Raw genomic sequence first — 12127 nt, forward strand, 5'->3', positions numbered from 1 at the left:
ACCCCGCCCCCATGTGACCGTGTCCTCGTGCTCGGATCTGAGGTTCTCCTGCGCGTGCCTCTGTATCGGTATAAAAGCCCCCCCTCAGCATCATGTCTCAGTCTCCTGACAAGCGGCGGAAGATGGAGTCTGCGCTGGTGCAGCTGAAGAAGTACACCGTGGTGGTCGCCGATACGGGAGACTTTAACGGTAAAACACTTAGCCGTTAGCACTTCCCGGCTCGGGTTAGCCTGTTAGCAAGCTAGCGTTATTGCTAATGCTGTTTAACATCTCTTATATTGACCGCTGATAAATGACGTCGTTGACGCGATATAGCTGTGTGATTAATTCCTAGTTATTTTTATTTAAGTTCGTTTTAATTTCTGTAGTGCACCGTACGGAAGTTTTCTGTTCGCCCTGAGCTTAGCTGTGACGTCATCAGCCGTCGCCGGTCTGCAGGATTCTACTGATTTGTGTTCAACAATAAAACATCGCGTTCTGTTTAGTATGTTATTAATGTTTAATTCAATATAACATCAAACTGTGATCTGTATAAATACAGCACGGTGTTCACTTTAATACAAAAGATAATTGGGTAGAAAAAGAGTCTCTGAGACCCATCATCTACTCATCATCTATTCCCTGTCCCTCATTCGGGTTCGGGTTCGGGTTCGAGGCTGCAGGTGTGACCCGCAGTGTAAACACTGGTTATCGGGAAATGGTTAAATGATCAGTGTGTTATCACATCAGTCTTCACTGAGCTTTAAAAGACTTTCTCAATACCAGCCTGTACAAATCTGAGCTGTGTGTGTGTGTGTGTGTGTGTGTGTGTGTGTGTGTGTGTGTGTGTAAAATGCTTTTTGTGCAGAACTCTGTCCAGATCACACCATCTGGCCATGTTTCATTAAATTATCTTGAATAAGGAAGTTTGAAGCAATCTGGTCTTTGCTCTGTGTCTCTGGCGCAAGAAGTAAACATTTCCTCATACCTTGCGAAGTCAGTATGACGAGACAAAACCCAGGCGTATCGGGTCACTTTTTGGCTTTTAGTCTGTGTATCGAGTGTGTCCTGTCTCACACTCCGTCTGGAACACACTCAAGAAAGTCTTTATACACAAACTCTGTGCAAAGTTCACTTTTTAAACCCTGAGACCAGAACAGAATTAATATTTATAAATAAACAATACATTTATAAAAAATACACATCATACTTTCCCTGAAAGTGACAGATGATGATAAAGTAGTATAGACTGTAGAAGATGCCTGATTCTTTCTTCTTTTTTTTATTTTTTTATAATGGAATTATTTCATATTTAAAGTGCAGTACTGGAGAAGGTCAGGAGGTCCGGGGTGCAGTCAGTGTTTACGTTCATCATGTTCACCATGGTCAGAGCTCTATAGCAGGAGATCTTCCACTCCAACCCATTAAAGGCAGATCTTCATCCTATACAATTGTGTGCCTCCAACTTTGTAGTTACAGTTTGAGAAAGAAACGCACATGGCTGGCAAAAAACTGTTTGTCATATATTTTAGCATCTTTTTAATGCCTCTGTACAAGTTTATTGCAGATTTAAAATGAAACCACAACTTCCTTTTTCTGCACCAGGCAGTAATTTGTAAGAACTTGTGCTGAACTGAAGAAACATCAGACTGCAGGTGATGCAGAATTGGTTGGAATTGTCGTGTATTAATATCGAACTTATTGTGCTCGAGTTCAGGAAATCTGATTTCTCTTGTTGCATAAAATAAAAATTAAAGTTGACAAAGAAAATTGGGGCTGCAAGATCTGGGGGGAATGTTGTCATGTTGCGATTATCGTTGCGATATAATAAATGGTGTCATGAGTCCACTTGATTGGTTATTTAGGAAGTTGCACACAGATTAATCTTCTTCTTTCAGCAGATTAGTGATGATGCTAAAATGTGTTTGTAAGACTAGAAAGGTTTTCAAAATGAATTAGCCTTTGCCCTAATGTAACCCTTTTTTTTTTTTTTTTTTGTGAATGGTACAGCTGAATTAAATAAACAACTAAACACTGTCACAAAAAATATGATCTTTACATTACAGTATGAAAGTGTCCTGTTTAATCATGCAGCACTAAAGAACATGACGGAGCTCCAGTTACGATGGTTATCATTCAAACCCGTCATTAACTTGATCAGTGTCTTGAAGTATAAGCCAACGTGATTAGATTTGAGTTACAGGTGTGAACGTTGCATCTGAAAATCGACTCTTTCAGAACGTTCTGTTTAAACGTGCTTTAGCAACCGGCGTGTGAAGTAATATGGCGCAAGATTGGACAAACACTTCACTTCTCTTTCAAATGTTCTCGCTTTGAATAATTGCATGAAACCTGATCAGGGAACAGATACAGAACGTTTGCACAGTCCGGCTGTAAATGATTAAACACGCAGCCTCACGTCTCTCCCTTTCTGAACGGGGCACGTGTTTACAGATTCAGGAGATGTGCAGTGTGAACCTAGAAGACCTGCACGTGCAAAGTCCTGCAGAGGGACAACAGGTCCATGTTTGACATGTGTATGTGATTAAGAAATGCACAGTGCCTGTAGGGGGCGTGGCCTCAGTAGTCCTGCAGGAAGTGATTTTAACTGAAACTGCATTCAATCTGGTTGTTTGAACCAAAATTATCCTGAAAGAATTTCTATTTTTTTAAATCACAAAAAATCGAAACCCAAATCTGTAGTCGGTGTCGCCATCAGACCCGGTTGGGATCCTTGGGCAATTTGTGCGTGAAGATGGATGTGCCGAGAGACTCCAGACCGACACTACAACGCGTTCAGCACGTCATCTGTTACTTTTCTAAAGTCTGAGTCACAAAACCATAATTAAATTAGCATTTTTCTCAGCTTTCTGTAAGGCAGAATGAATATGAGGAATAAAGTAACCACTGTCATTGCATTTCTTCTCCTGACATCCACAGCCATTGAAGAATACAAGCCTCAGGATGCAACCACCAACCCATCGCTCATCCTGGCAGCAGCCAAGATGCCCAATTATCAGCACCTCCTGGACCAGGCTATTAAATATGGCATCGCAAACGGCGGGTAAGAGACCTTCCACACCTGCACACGTTCTCATGGGTTGAGAAGAACCTCTGCATTTTAAATATAGAAGTAATAACAGTGCTGTGAGTTTCACTATTTAATAATATTTATGACCGTCAGAATGAGAACCTGGACTGAATGTTCTGTACGAGTTTTGATTTCTCAAATATTAATTTCCCACTTCCCAAATTTTCATTAGTAATTTTTTGTCTTAATTGTTTTTTAAATTAATTAATGACTGTTTTGATGTAATATTGATGTAACCTCAAAACAATATTTCTAGGACCGAAGAAGAGCAGATCACCAACACGATGGACAAGCTATTCGTCAGCTTCGGCGTGGAGATCCTGAAGAAGATTCCCGGGCGAGTCTCCACAGAGGTGGATGCTAGGTACCGCGTCTTATCCAGCTTTTGACATGTTTCCTTCTCATGTTAATGTAAAACCTCGGAGACTGGAGATTCTTTTTCTCCTCCAGGTTATCGTTCGATAAAGATGAGATGGTGGCTCGAGCACGGCGGCTCATCGCCTTGTACGAGGAAGCTGGAGTGAGCAAGGACCGCGTGCTCATCAAGCTCTCGTCCACGTGGGAGGGCATCCAGGCTGGACGGTCGGTTTTATTTATTATTAAATATGAAATGACTAAATTATAGCGAGTGACCTTATTTTGATGACTTTTGTTTATACTCGTTGTTCTCAGGGAGCTGGAGGAGAAATACGGCATCCACTGTAACATGACCCTGCTGTTCTCCTTCGCCCAGGCGGTGGCTTGTGCCGAGGGCAAGGTCACCCTCATTTCACCTTTTGTAGGACGTATCCTGGACTGGTACAAAGAAAACACAGAGCGTAAAAGCTTCGAGCCACATGAGGACCCCGGTATGTGGGGGATTGGAATGTATGAATGTAGTAATTAGTACGTATCAGATATTGAGGTGACGTGTCTTCTTGTGAGGACTCTCAAATGAACTTTCACAGAACCACTCCCATTTCTAGAGGTTGACCGAGTAATCTGCACTGATAGTCGATTGCTGGCTATTATCAATAATCCAGCTGATACTGTGAGCGGCCTCTAGTGGTGAATCACTGACACCACATGCTGTTGTTTACACGTTGACCAGTATAATCCGACCTAATAAGCATCAGTAAAATCCACCCTCGACCTCGTTGTTTATTCTGTTTAGTTTATCTGACGTTAGATTGAACTGTTTGTACAAATTTCATCACGGTAATGTTGAACTCTGGACTCTGATTGGTCAAAAATTTGATGAATCATGTTTTTTTTTCTTTTCAAACTGCTCGTTTAAAAACATTTATAGATGTGAAGGTTTAGAGTATAAGGAGACATGTTTATTTAACAATGATGGCAGGATGAAGATCAGCACTCTGCTCAAAGCTCGTCTTGGTGCTTCACCTGTAATCCAGATGTTCTCGCTCTGTTGTCATGCAGGTGTTGTCAGCGTAACAAAGATCTACAACTATTATAAGAAGTTTGATTACAGCACCGTGGTGATGGGCGCGTCCTTCAGGAACACTGGAGAGGTCAAGGCGTTGGCCGGATGCGATCTTCTCACCATATCTCCAGGGCTGCTGGGAGAGCTGAGCCAGGATCACAGCACTGTGGTCACCACTCTCACTCCAGAGAAAGGTCAGCATCAAGAGCTCTCCTGAGATGGTTAAGAGAATGTCTGGGTGGGGAAATCATTTATCGTGTGTGTGTGTGTGTGTGTGTGTGTGTGTGTGTGTGTGTGTGTGTGTGTGTGTGTGTGTGTGTGTGCAGCCAAGGCTTGTGATCTGGAGAAGATCCACATGGATGAGAAGACCTTCCGCTGGCTGCACAACGAGGACCGCATGGCAGTGGAGAAGCTCTCTGATGGCATCCGGAAATTTGCTGCCGACGCAGTGAAGCTCGAAGGCATGATCAAGGTGTGATTTTATATATTTTTTTATGCTCTTGAGCAGTGCTTACTAATATCCCTGAGAAAATCTATCTGGAACCTGCTGTACAGTAGGAACAATGCAGGTGTGATGGGCAGGTCTCCACATGGGGGTGTGCTGAGAGTCTCAGCTCTATTGTGTAGAAAGCTGAACATCAGCAGACTGTATGATGCTGGGGTTTGTTTTAAAGATCAGATCAGTGCCTGTGTTTTACTGCAATAAAATCATTATTTTTCCCCCTACAGGAGAAGATGCTCGGTGTGAAAAACGGACCGTAACGCAGATTAAAACCCCAGAAGACTGAACGCCCACCCTGAAACTCCTGATTAACTCATCGCTACCTGCTGAAACTCCTTCTGTAGTCTTAAACTTCAGACCACTACGAGCTACTGCACTAATCAGAAACCCATGTCTCTGTTCAGGAGTAAAATCCTCCCAAAACCAACATTCCTATTTTTATAAAACAAAAAGAAAATTGTGTTTTTGGGAAAAACTGTAACGTAAGGGACTTTTTTTATTATAAGATTAATAACAAATTATTCTTCAGATTCATTCCTGCTTCAGTTTCAATAAAAATTCATCAATATCAGAAAACACAATTAAACGTGTGTGTGTGTGTGTTTGACCCTGTCCATATTCTGTGTACGTTTTCAGCAGCTGCTTCACGTCTGGTGATTAGTGGAACAGGGTCCTGCTGTGTGTCTGATACGGGAAATACGTTGTGAATCTGGTGATATGATGTGATCGAGATTCAGGGGTTGTGATATTGGAATGTTTCTTTTTATTCAAACCACAGTGAAGTTCACAATTAAAGCACACACAGTTGAACTGGTTAATCAGTTAACGAGTAACTGCTATATTACACATCAGTTCATCATCTTTTATTTATCTTCATAAAAAAAATCCACAAACTCTTCTTCCCTTCCACTGTACAAGAACTCAGCCAGTCAGTCGTAGCTGTTCACTCGGTGTGATTAAGAGCTGATTTTTACTTGTCACATGAACTGAAATGTCTGCTAATTAGATCCTTAGAGAGAATTAATTAATAGAACAATCAGTTAATTATAATTTATCATTGTTTTGTTAATTAATGTATGACTTAATAATCAATTAATTGCTGCTTTTTTAAGGTTGATTATGAAATAATTAGGATCACTTGTTCCTGATCTGATTATGAAATCTAACTGCATTTTAGAACTCGAGAAACATTGATCCACTGTGCTGGAGCACCAGAGGGTACAAACCTGAACCTTTCCTGCTCATTGAGGTGGTGCTGTTTAGGTGTGTGTGTGTGTGTGTGTGTGTGTCCAGGTGAAGGACTGAAGTTGAAAGTACAGCACAGGAACCAGAACTATTGTGCGTGCCGCCTGGATGATGGACCGTTACAGTATAGATATAAAATCACAAGGAGAGAAAACCTGTTCACAAAATCATCCATCTTCTAACTGGGAAGTCTGAGTGGGAGTTTTATCTGCTTTCAGGAAGCAGACTGATGATGTAAACAAGTAGCAGAAAAATTCTGTTCAAACATTTCAGATTTTAATGTTGACTAGTTTCTGATGTTTAGAAGTTGACGCTCACATGCTAATTTAAAGGTGATTTTTCTTTTCCATTCACCTCCAAAAACATCTGGTCTCTGTGGCTCCTCAGACATCAGATCACCAGTTTACAATCAGGAACGAGGCGTGTCTACTTATAGGTCATTAACATGTTGACATGTTCCAGCATTGTGTGTGTGTGTGTGCATGGCTTTACTATAAAAGGCTCAGTTTGTACATATATAAGATTTATTATTAAAATTGTCTTCTGATGCTGGTGGTTAAAAAAACAAAACCAACAGATGACAGACGAGTGTGTTTTAGACACAAATGTTTTATTGAACTTTTCCCCACGATGTCCTCGTCTCTATTCTGCACTGTATCAGGTGTGTGTGTGTGTGTGTGTGTGTGTGTTTATAAGTTAAATCCTATACACAATTGCTTTTCAGTGGTGTGTACAGTATATAAAAGTCTACAATGACAATGATGGTGGTAAGGAATTAAAAACAACCCTTCTACACTTCTTTTCTATCCTTTGCTTCTCGTTGTTCGTTTGAATAGACGTGTGTGTGTGTGTGTGTGTGTGTGTGTGTTTCTGAAGATACGAGAGTCTGACATTCCAGTCTGAGACGATGTGAACGAGTCATGTGTGCATTCAGCAGCTTTACAGTACGAGGGGAGGAAAGAGGAAGATGTAAAGGAAGAGAAGAGAGAAAAAAGGAGGGCGAGAAGAGAAATAGAAAGTAAAGGGAAGAATAACAAGAGAGGAGAGATCGATGAGGGAGGTGAGGAAGAGAAGGAGAAGAGAAAATAAAGAGAAGAATCCACATCAGCGCACCGTACATGCAGTGAAATCGAGGCGAGGTGAGGTGGTACTAATAAAGGTATGGATGGACAGAAAAGTGGGCGGGGCTTCCAGCAGGACACTTTCGCTGCACTTAAGTTAGTAACTCAGAATTTCTGACCGTCGTCCAAACGTTCCCCTTAAAATTCCAGACGGATTCTTAACCAGGAACTCGAAACGGAAAAAGTCTATTAAACTACCAAGTTCAGAAAATGGCGTAGAATTGAAGTGACCCCTCGCAGCGTCGGTGGAAAAACACATCTGCACAAAGTATTCATTTAAGATCAATCAGAAACGTTCCTTTGTTAAAACTCTAATGCGACTCCGCGGTTCTCTAGCTAGCTTAACGATAACGAACAACAAACGTGCAAAAGATAAATCCCACCCTGAAAAATCCGGAGTTCCGGGTTTAAAATGTACAGTTGTTCCGAAGTCACGTGTCGATTGTAACACGAGGGGGAAATAAACAGCCGTGTATATTTAACAATACTTCGTAGCTGCGCAATCAGGCTTCGTAATACAGACGGGTGAGGGTGGGCGGGTCTGGGGCGGAGTCAAAGGGTTTGTTCAAGGTGTGATACTGATGTGTGTGTGTGTGTGTGTGTGTGTGTGTGTGTGTGTGTGTGTATATATAAGAGTGTGTGTATGTGAGACACGTTATTGGTGGGCGCACTGCACCCCTGGCCCATGTGGACCGCCCTCCTCGTCTGAGCTGTCGTTATACGCCTCGCGCCGTTGACCTCCAGATGACCCTTGGCTCATGTCGAACTCTTGTAGGTCCACCTCCTCCGTGTCGGCCACGATGACCGTGTCCTCGTCACGTGACGGTAACAAATACTCCAGTTCCTGCACACACACCGTATATGTAACGGCACCCTTTTATATAAGCGTGTTAAATTACAGGTTTATGCGCGTTATCGGTACCGTGAGCTTCTCAGTGCTGATCCAGCCGTTATCCGGGAACCGAACGTCAAACTTGATGTACAGATCTCCTTTCTCAAAAGGGTTCCTGTACTGAGGCATGCCTTCTCCACGCACCACCCTCACCGCACCTGCAACACCCACATACTGTAGTCACCTGTGGGCGTGGCCTGTTCAACTATACAGGACACACCCACATTGCCACACCTGTCTCTAAATCACATACATGAAGGACACGCCCACATACACACCTGGGTCCATTCCAATCACAAATGAAGGACATGCCCAAATACAAACCCGTTTCTATTTACATCTTACAGGAAGGCAAAACACACACACACACACACACACACACACACACACACACACACACACACACACACACACACACACCTGGCTCGATGACCTTTCCAGCAGGGTATTTGATGAGAAGGTGTCGCCCGTCAAGGTGCGCGAGAGTGAGCTGGAAGCCACACAGCGCCTCCACCAGGCCGATTGTCTTGCAGATGTGCAGGTCATTACCATCTCTACGGAACTCCTACACACACACACACACACACACAAAGAAAAAGACACAGACTCAGACAGAATTCACTTAATCAGCAGTGCATTTAGTTTAAACACGAAAGTTAATATAATGTGTATGTGTGTGTATGTGTGTGTGTGTGTGTGTGTGTGTGTGTGTGTGAGTGAGAGACCTCATGTTCTTTCTCCTGCAGGACCAGTATGATATCTCCAGGATCGGTGTTGGGAGACTGATCAGCTTCTCCAGTGAACGTGATCTTCTGCCCGTGTTTCATTCCCTTGTCCACGTGCACCTCCAACGTCTTCACCTCCTTACACACCTTACGCCCCTCACATTGTTTACACCTGTCTCTCTCGCTGATCACCTCACCTGTTCACAACACACACACACACACAGCAATGCTCCCAAGTCCTGGATAGTCAGATGTTTATTAATCCTGGAGCAGAATCTGACTGATCCTTACCTTCTCCGCTACAGTCATTACACACTGTCTGCATCTGCTGGACCATACCAGGAGCCAGCTGTCTGATCATGATTCTCATCCCTCTCCCTCTGCAGGCAGTACACTTCTGCACCGCACCAGTCTTACCTCCCTGACTGAAAAAACACACACACACACTCGCTAACTTCTTCGTTCTGATCACAAATCTCTGAGAGTATTGATCTCCAGTTTATTTCTCACCCGTTGCAGGAGCTACACAGGACGTTCTTGCTCAGCTGCAGCTTGGTGGTCTTGCCATTGTAGAGATCTTCTAACGACACCCTGGAACACGGAAACAAACATAATTGTACATACATACTTGGTTAGTGCACGCGCACACACACACACACACACACACACACACACACACACACAGGTTGAACTCACTTGAGTGGATGCACCATGTCCTCCCCCTTTCTCCGTCCCCCGTTCCGGTTCCTGCTGCTCTGACCTCCCATGAAACCGAACAGACCTCCACCAAAGATGTGGGAGAAGATGTCCTCCATCCCAGCTCCTCCTCCTCCTCCCTCACGCAGGCCCTGCTCCCCATACCGGTCATACAGTTCCTTCTTCTCAGGGTTAGTCAACACCTCGTACGCAAAGCTGATCTCCTTAAACTGCCACACACACACACACACACACACACATCATGATCTTCAGCCTTGACCTTCACCCTCAGGGCCGATAATGATATTGATGATGATGATAATGATCTCCTACCTTGTCTCCTGCATTAGGATTCTTATCAGGGTGATATTCCTTTGCCAGTTTGCGATACGCCTGTAATAAGCAGTTATAAGACATTAATAACTTAAAAATTAAAACTAAACCCTTATCCAAACTCAGAGCTCCGTATCATCAGTTCCTCAGCACTCCATACCAAAACAATTACCACAGATACGGAAACATGCAAGTCATGTAACTCGGAATTCCCAGTCGGAAACTCAAGTTGTTTGTCATAAATCATCAATTTTAAATCAATAAACAAATAAAAGGCATAAATACATAGAAATAAAAACGTAGCCTAGCCGTACGAACGTTACTCTGGACATGCGTGGTCGTCCTTTTCGACATTAGACAGCTCTTAGAGTAGAGCGGCGTAACCGCAGGTTGTGATGTCACTAAATATACGCCATTCTTTAAGACCAATCGGAACCAATATGCAAATTACTAAATCTATCGTACTAACGTGTACTGCTGTGGGGAGGAAAAATGGGCGGGTTCCAAATTTGCATACTCATGACTAATCCTAGGTATGAAAATATATAAATATATACACTGTATTGATGTTCCTTGGCCTTTTTTATATATATATTTATTGTCTGTACGAATTATTTGAATGCTTTGAAACATTAACATATATCTCAGAATGTAAACAGAAAAAAAAAAAAAATCACAATTTTATTATAATTTTATTCACATTTCCATTAAATCAGTGATGTATTGAAGACACTATATAATAAATCACACTTTTAGGATTAATAAGAAATAAACCTCATTTGTGGATCATGATTAATGTTTAATTGGAATAATAAACTAATGATAATTTCGGCTAGTCAGGGATGCTAGCGCTGCGGAAAGCATCTTTTGTCAGGATTCACAGGCGGAATATTCTCGCGCTCTTCTCCCCGGACAGAAATCAGATCGAATGATATTATTATTAATATTAAATTATCTTTAGATCTGTTCTTTAAAATGATAAACATTGTGTCGGAAGTAAAGGCACACAGGTTAATGCTAACGCGACCGCAGAGAGCTGCTCGTCTCCCCGGCCCAGAGCGCCTCACCGCCGCAGAAAGCTCGAGAAATACACGCTACCTTCTTCAGCTCGTTCTCGGAAGCCGAAGGAGAAACACCGAGAATGTCATAGAGCTTGGTGTCTGCTGCACTCGCCATGTCTCCGGACTGCACCGAGGACACGACCGCCGAGCCGAGCCGAGCCGAGTAGACTCGAACCGAACCGAACCGGGGAGAGGGAGAGCGAGCCGAAGAGAAGGAAAAGCCGGCTGCCCTGTTTTTATTGTTTTCCCAGCCACATTCCGAGACGCCCCGCCTCCTTCACCATGATTGGTTGATCGGGCGTATTCGCTAAATCCGTTAGTTGATTGGACGGTTCAGAGGATCGCTACGTAACCATAGCAACCAGGGTACGCAGCAAATAAAAAATCTGCGAAATAAATAAAAACTTTGTTTTTATTTCTAATATTTCATGATATAAGGATTCAGTTAAGCAGAATCCTGTAACAGGATACAGCATATGATTAGAGAAACTCCAGCGACTGCTCTCAGTTTTCAGACTGCTGGTAAAAAGAGACTTGATGCTGCACAGTGGGAAACATGGCTTCATATTTTTACATTTTATTAGACTTGTTGCAGCCATTAATTTTATATTATTGTTTTCCTTAAAATGGCACAACAAATCAGTTTCAACATTGTATATGTAGGTCTATGTTTTACATGTTCTATATTAATAAAATGTGTTTTTTTAGATTTGTACATGATTGCATTCTGTTTTAGTAAAATTTTACACAATGTCCTAATTTCTTTAGGGAGTTTGGGATTGTATTATTAGTAGTAATTGTTGTAGTTATTTGTAGTAGTAGTGGTGGTATTTAAAAAACAAAAAAACAAACAAAAGTAAAATACGTGTGAAAACATTATATATTCTGATTAGTCCAAAGATGTTGATTAACTTTCCATAACACACAGCAGCTCTGACTGTAACACGTGTCACAATCCCTATTATTATACTGCTTCAATTTGCACCTAATGTCATATAACTGAGCTATAATTTAAGTAAAAATGTGTTGTTTATGTACAAACAAAATGTAATTATATGA

General features: G+C 42.2%; 2 protein-coding genes across 3 annotated transcripts; one reads left to right on the forward strand and one right to left on the reverse strand.

Annotated features, from left to right (window-relative positions):
• Window positions 1-5576, forward strand: taldo1 (transaldolase 1). Its single transcript, XM_046864430.1, has 8 exons — window positions 1-189; window positions 2920-3043; window positions 3327-3434; window positions 3521-3652; window positions 3743-3918; window positions 4490-4687; window positions 4820-4965; window positions 5223-5576. Exons 1-8 carry the CDS (start codon window positions 93-95, stop codon window positions 5253-5255), a joined length of 1014 nt encoding a protein of 337 aa, XP_046720386.1. The 5' UTR covers window positions 1-92; the 3' UTR covers window positions 5256-5576.
• A 1253-nt stretch (window positions 5577-6829) lies between these two features.
• On the reverse strand, window positions 6830-11336 carry dnaja2b (DnaJ heat shock protein family (Hsp40) member A2b). 2 transcript variants are annotated; one of them, XR_006927665.1, is made up of 10 exons: window positions 11106-11336; window positions 10008-10067; window positions 9675-9904; window positions 9489-9569; window positions 9270-9403; window positions 8979-9175; window positions 8674-8818; window positions 8284-8411; window positions 7945-8205; window positions 6830-7106 (listed from the first exon to the last, which is right to left on the reverse strand). XR_006927665.1 is itself a non-coding variant. In XM_046864429.1 (9 exons), the coding sequence occupies exons 1-9, from the start codon at window positions 11181-11183 to the stop codon at window positions 8017-8019; spliced, it is 1242 nt and encodes a 413-aa protein (XP_046720385.1). In that variant the 5' UTR covers window positions 11184-11336; the 3' UTR covers window positions 6830-8016. The 2 variants fall into 2 exon arrangements, 1 of the variants encoding a protein (XP_046720385.1); XM_046864429.1 differs by having other exon boundaries at window positions 6830-8205.
• Between the last annotated feature and the right edge of the window lie 791 nt (window positions 11337-12127).

The sequence above is a fragment of the Silurus meridionalis genome, chromosome 13 (assembly GCF_014805685.1).
Source record: "Silurus meridionalis isolate SWU-2019-XX chromosome 13, ASM1480568v1, whole genome shotgun sequence".
Taxonomy (NCBI): domain Eukaryota; kingdom Metazoa; phylum Chordata; class Actinopteri; order Siluriformes; family Siluridae; genus Silurus; species Silurus meridionalis.

Bases quoted from the DNA above. Each gene is read 5' to 3' on its own strand.
- taldo1 (XM_046864430.1), top strand. From the start codon at position 93: ATGTCTCAGTCTCCTGACAAGCGGCGGAAGATGGAGTCTGCGCTGGTG. The intron at 190-2,919 runs GTAAAACACTTA...TGACATCCACAG, and splicing joins CGATACGGGAGACTTTAACG to CCATTGAAGAATACAAGCCT. The intron at 3,653-3,742 runs GTCGGTTTTATT...CGTTGTTCTCAG, and splicing joins GAGGGCATCCAGGCTGGACG to GGAGCTGGAGGAGAAATACG.
- dnaja2b (XM_046864429.1), bottom strand. From the start codon at position 11,183: ATGGCGAGTGCAGCAGACACCAAGCTCTATGACATTCTCGGTGTTTCT. The intron at 9,404-9,488 runs GTGAGAAATAAA...GTGTTTTTTCAG, and splicing joins CTGTGTAGCTCCTGCAACGG to TCAGGGAGGTAAGACTGGTG. The intron at 8,412-8,673 runs GTGTGTGTGTGT...TGGGTGTTGCAG, and splicing joins TGGAAAGGTCATCGAGCCAG to GTGCGGTGAGGGTGGTGCGT.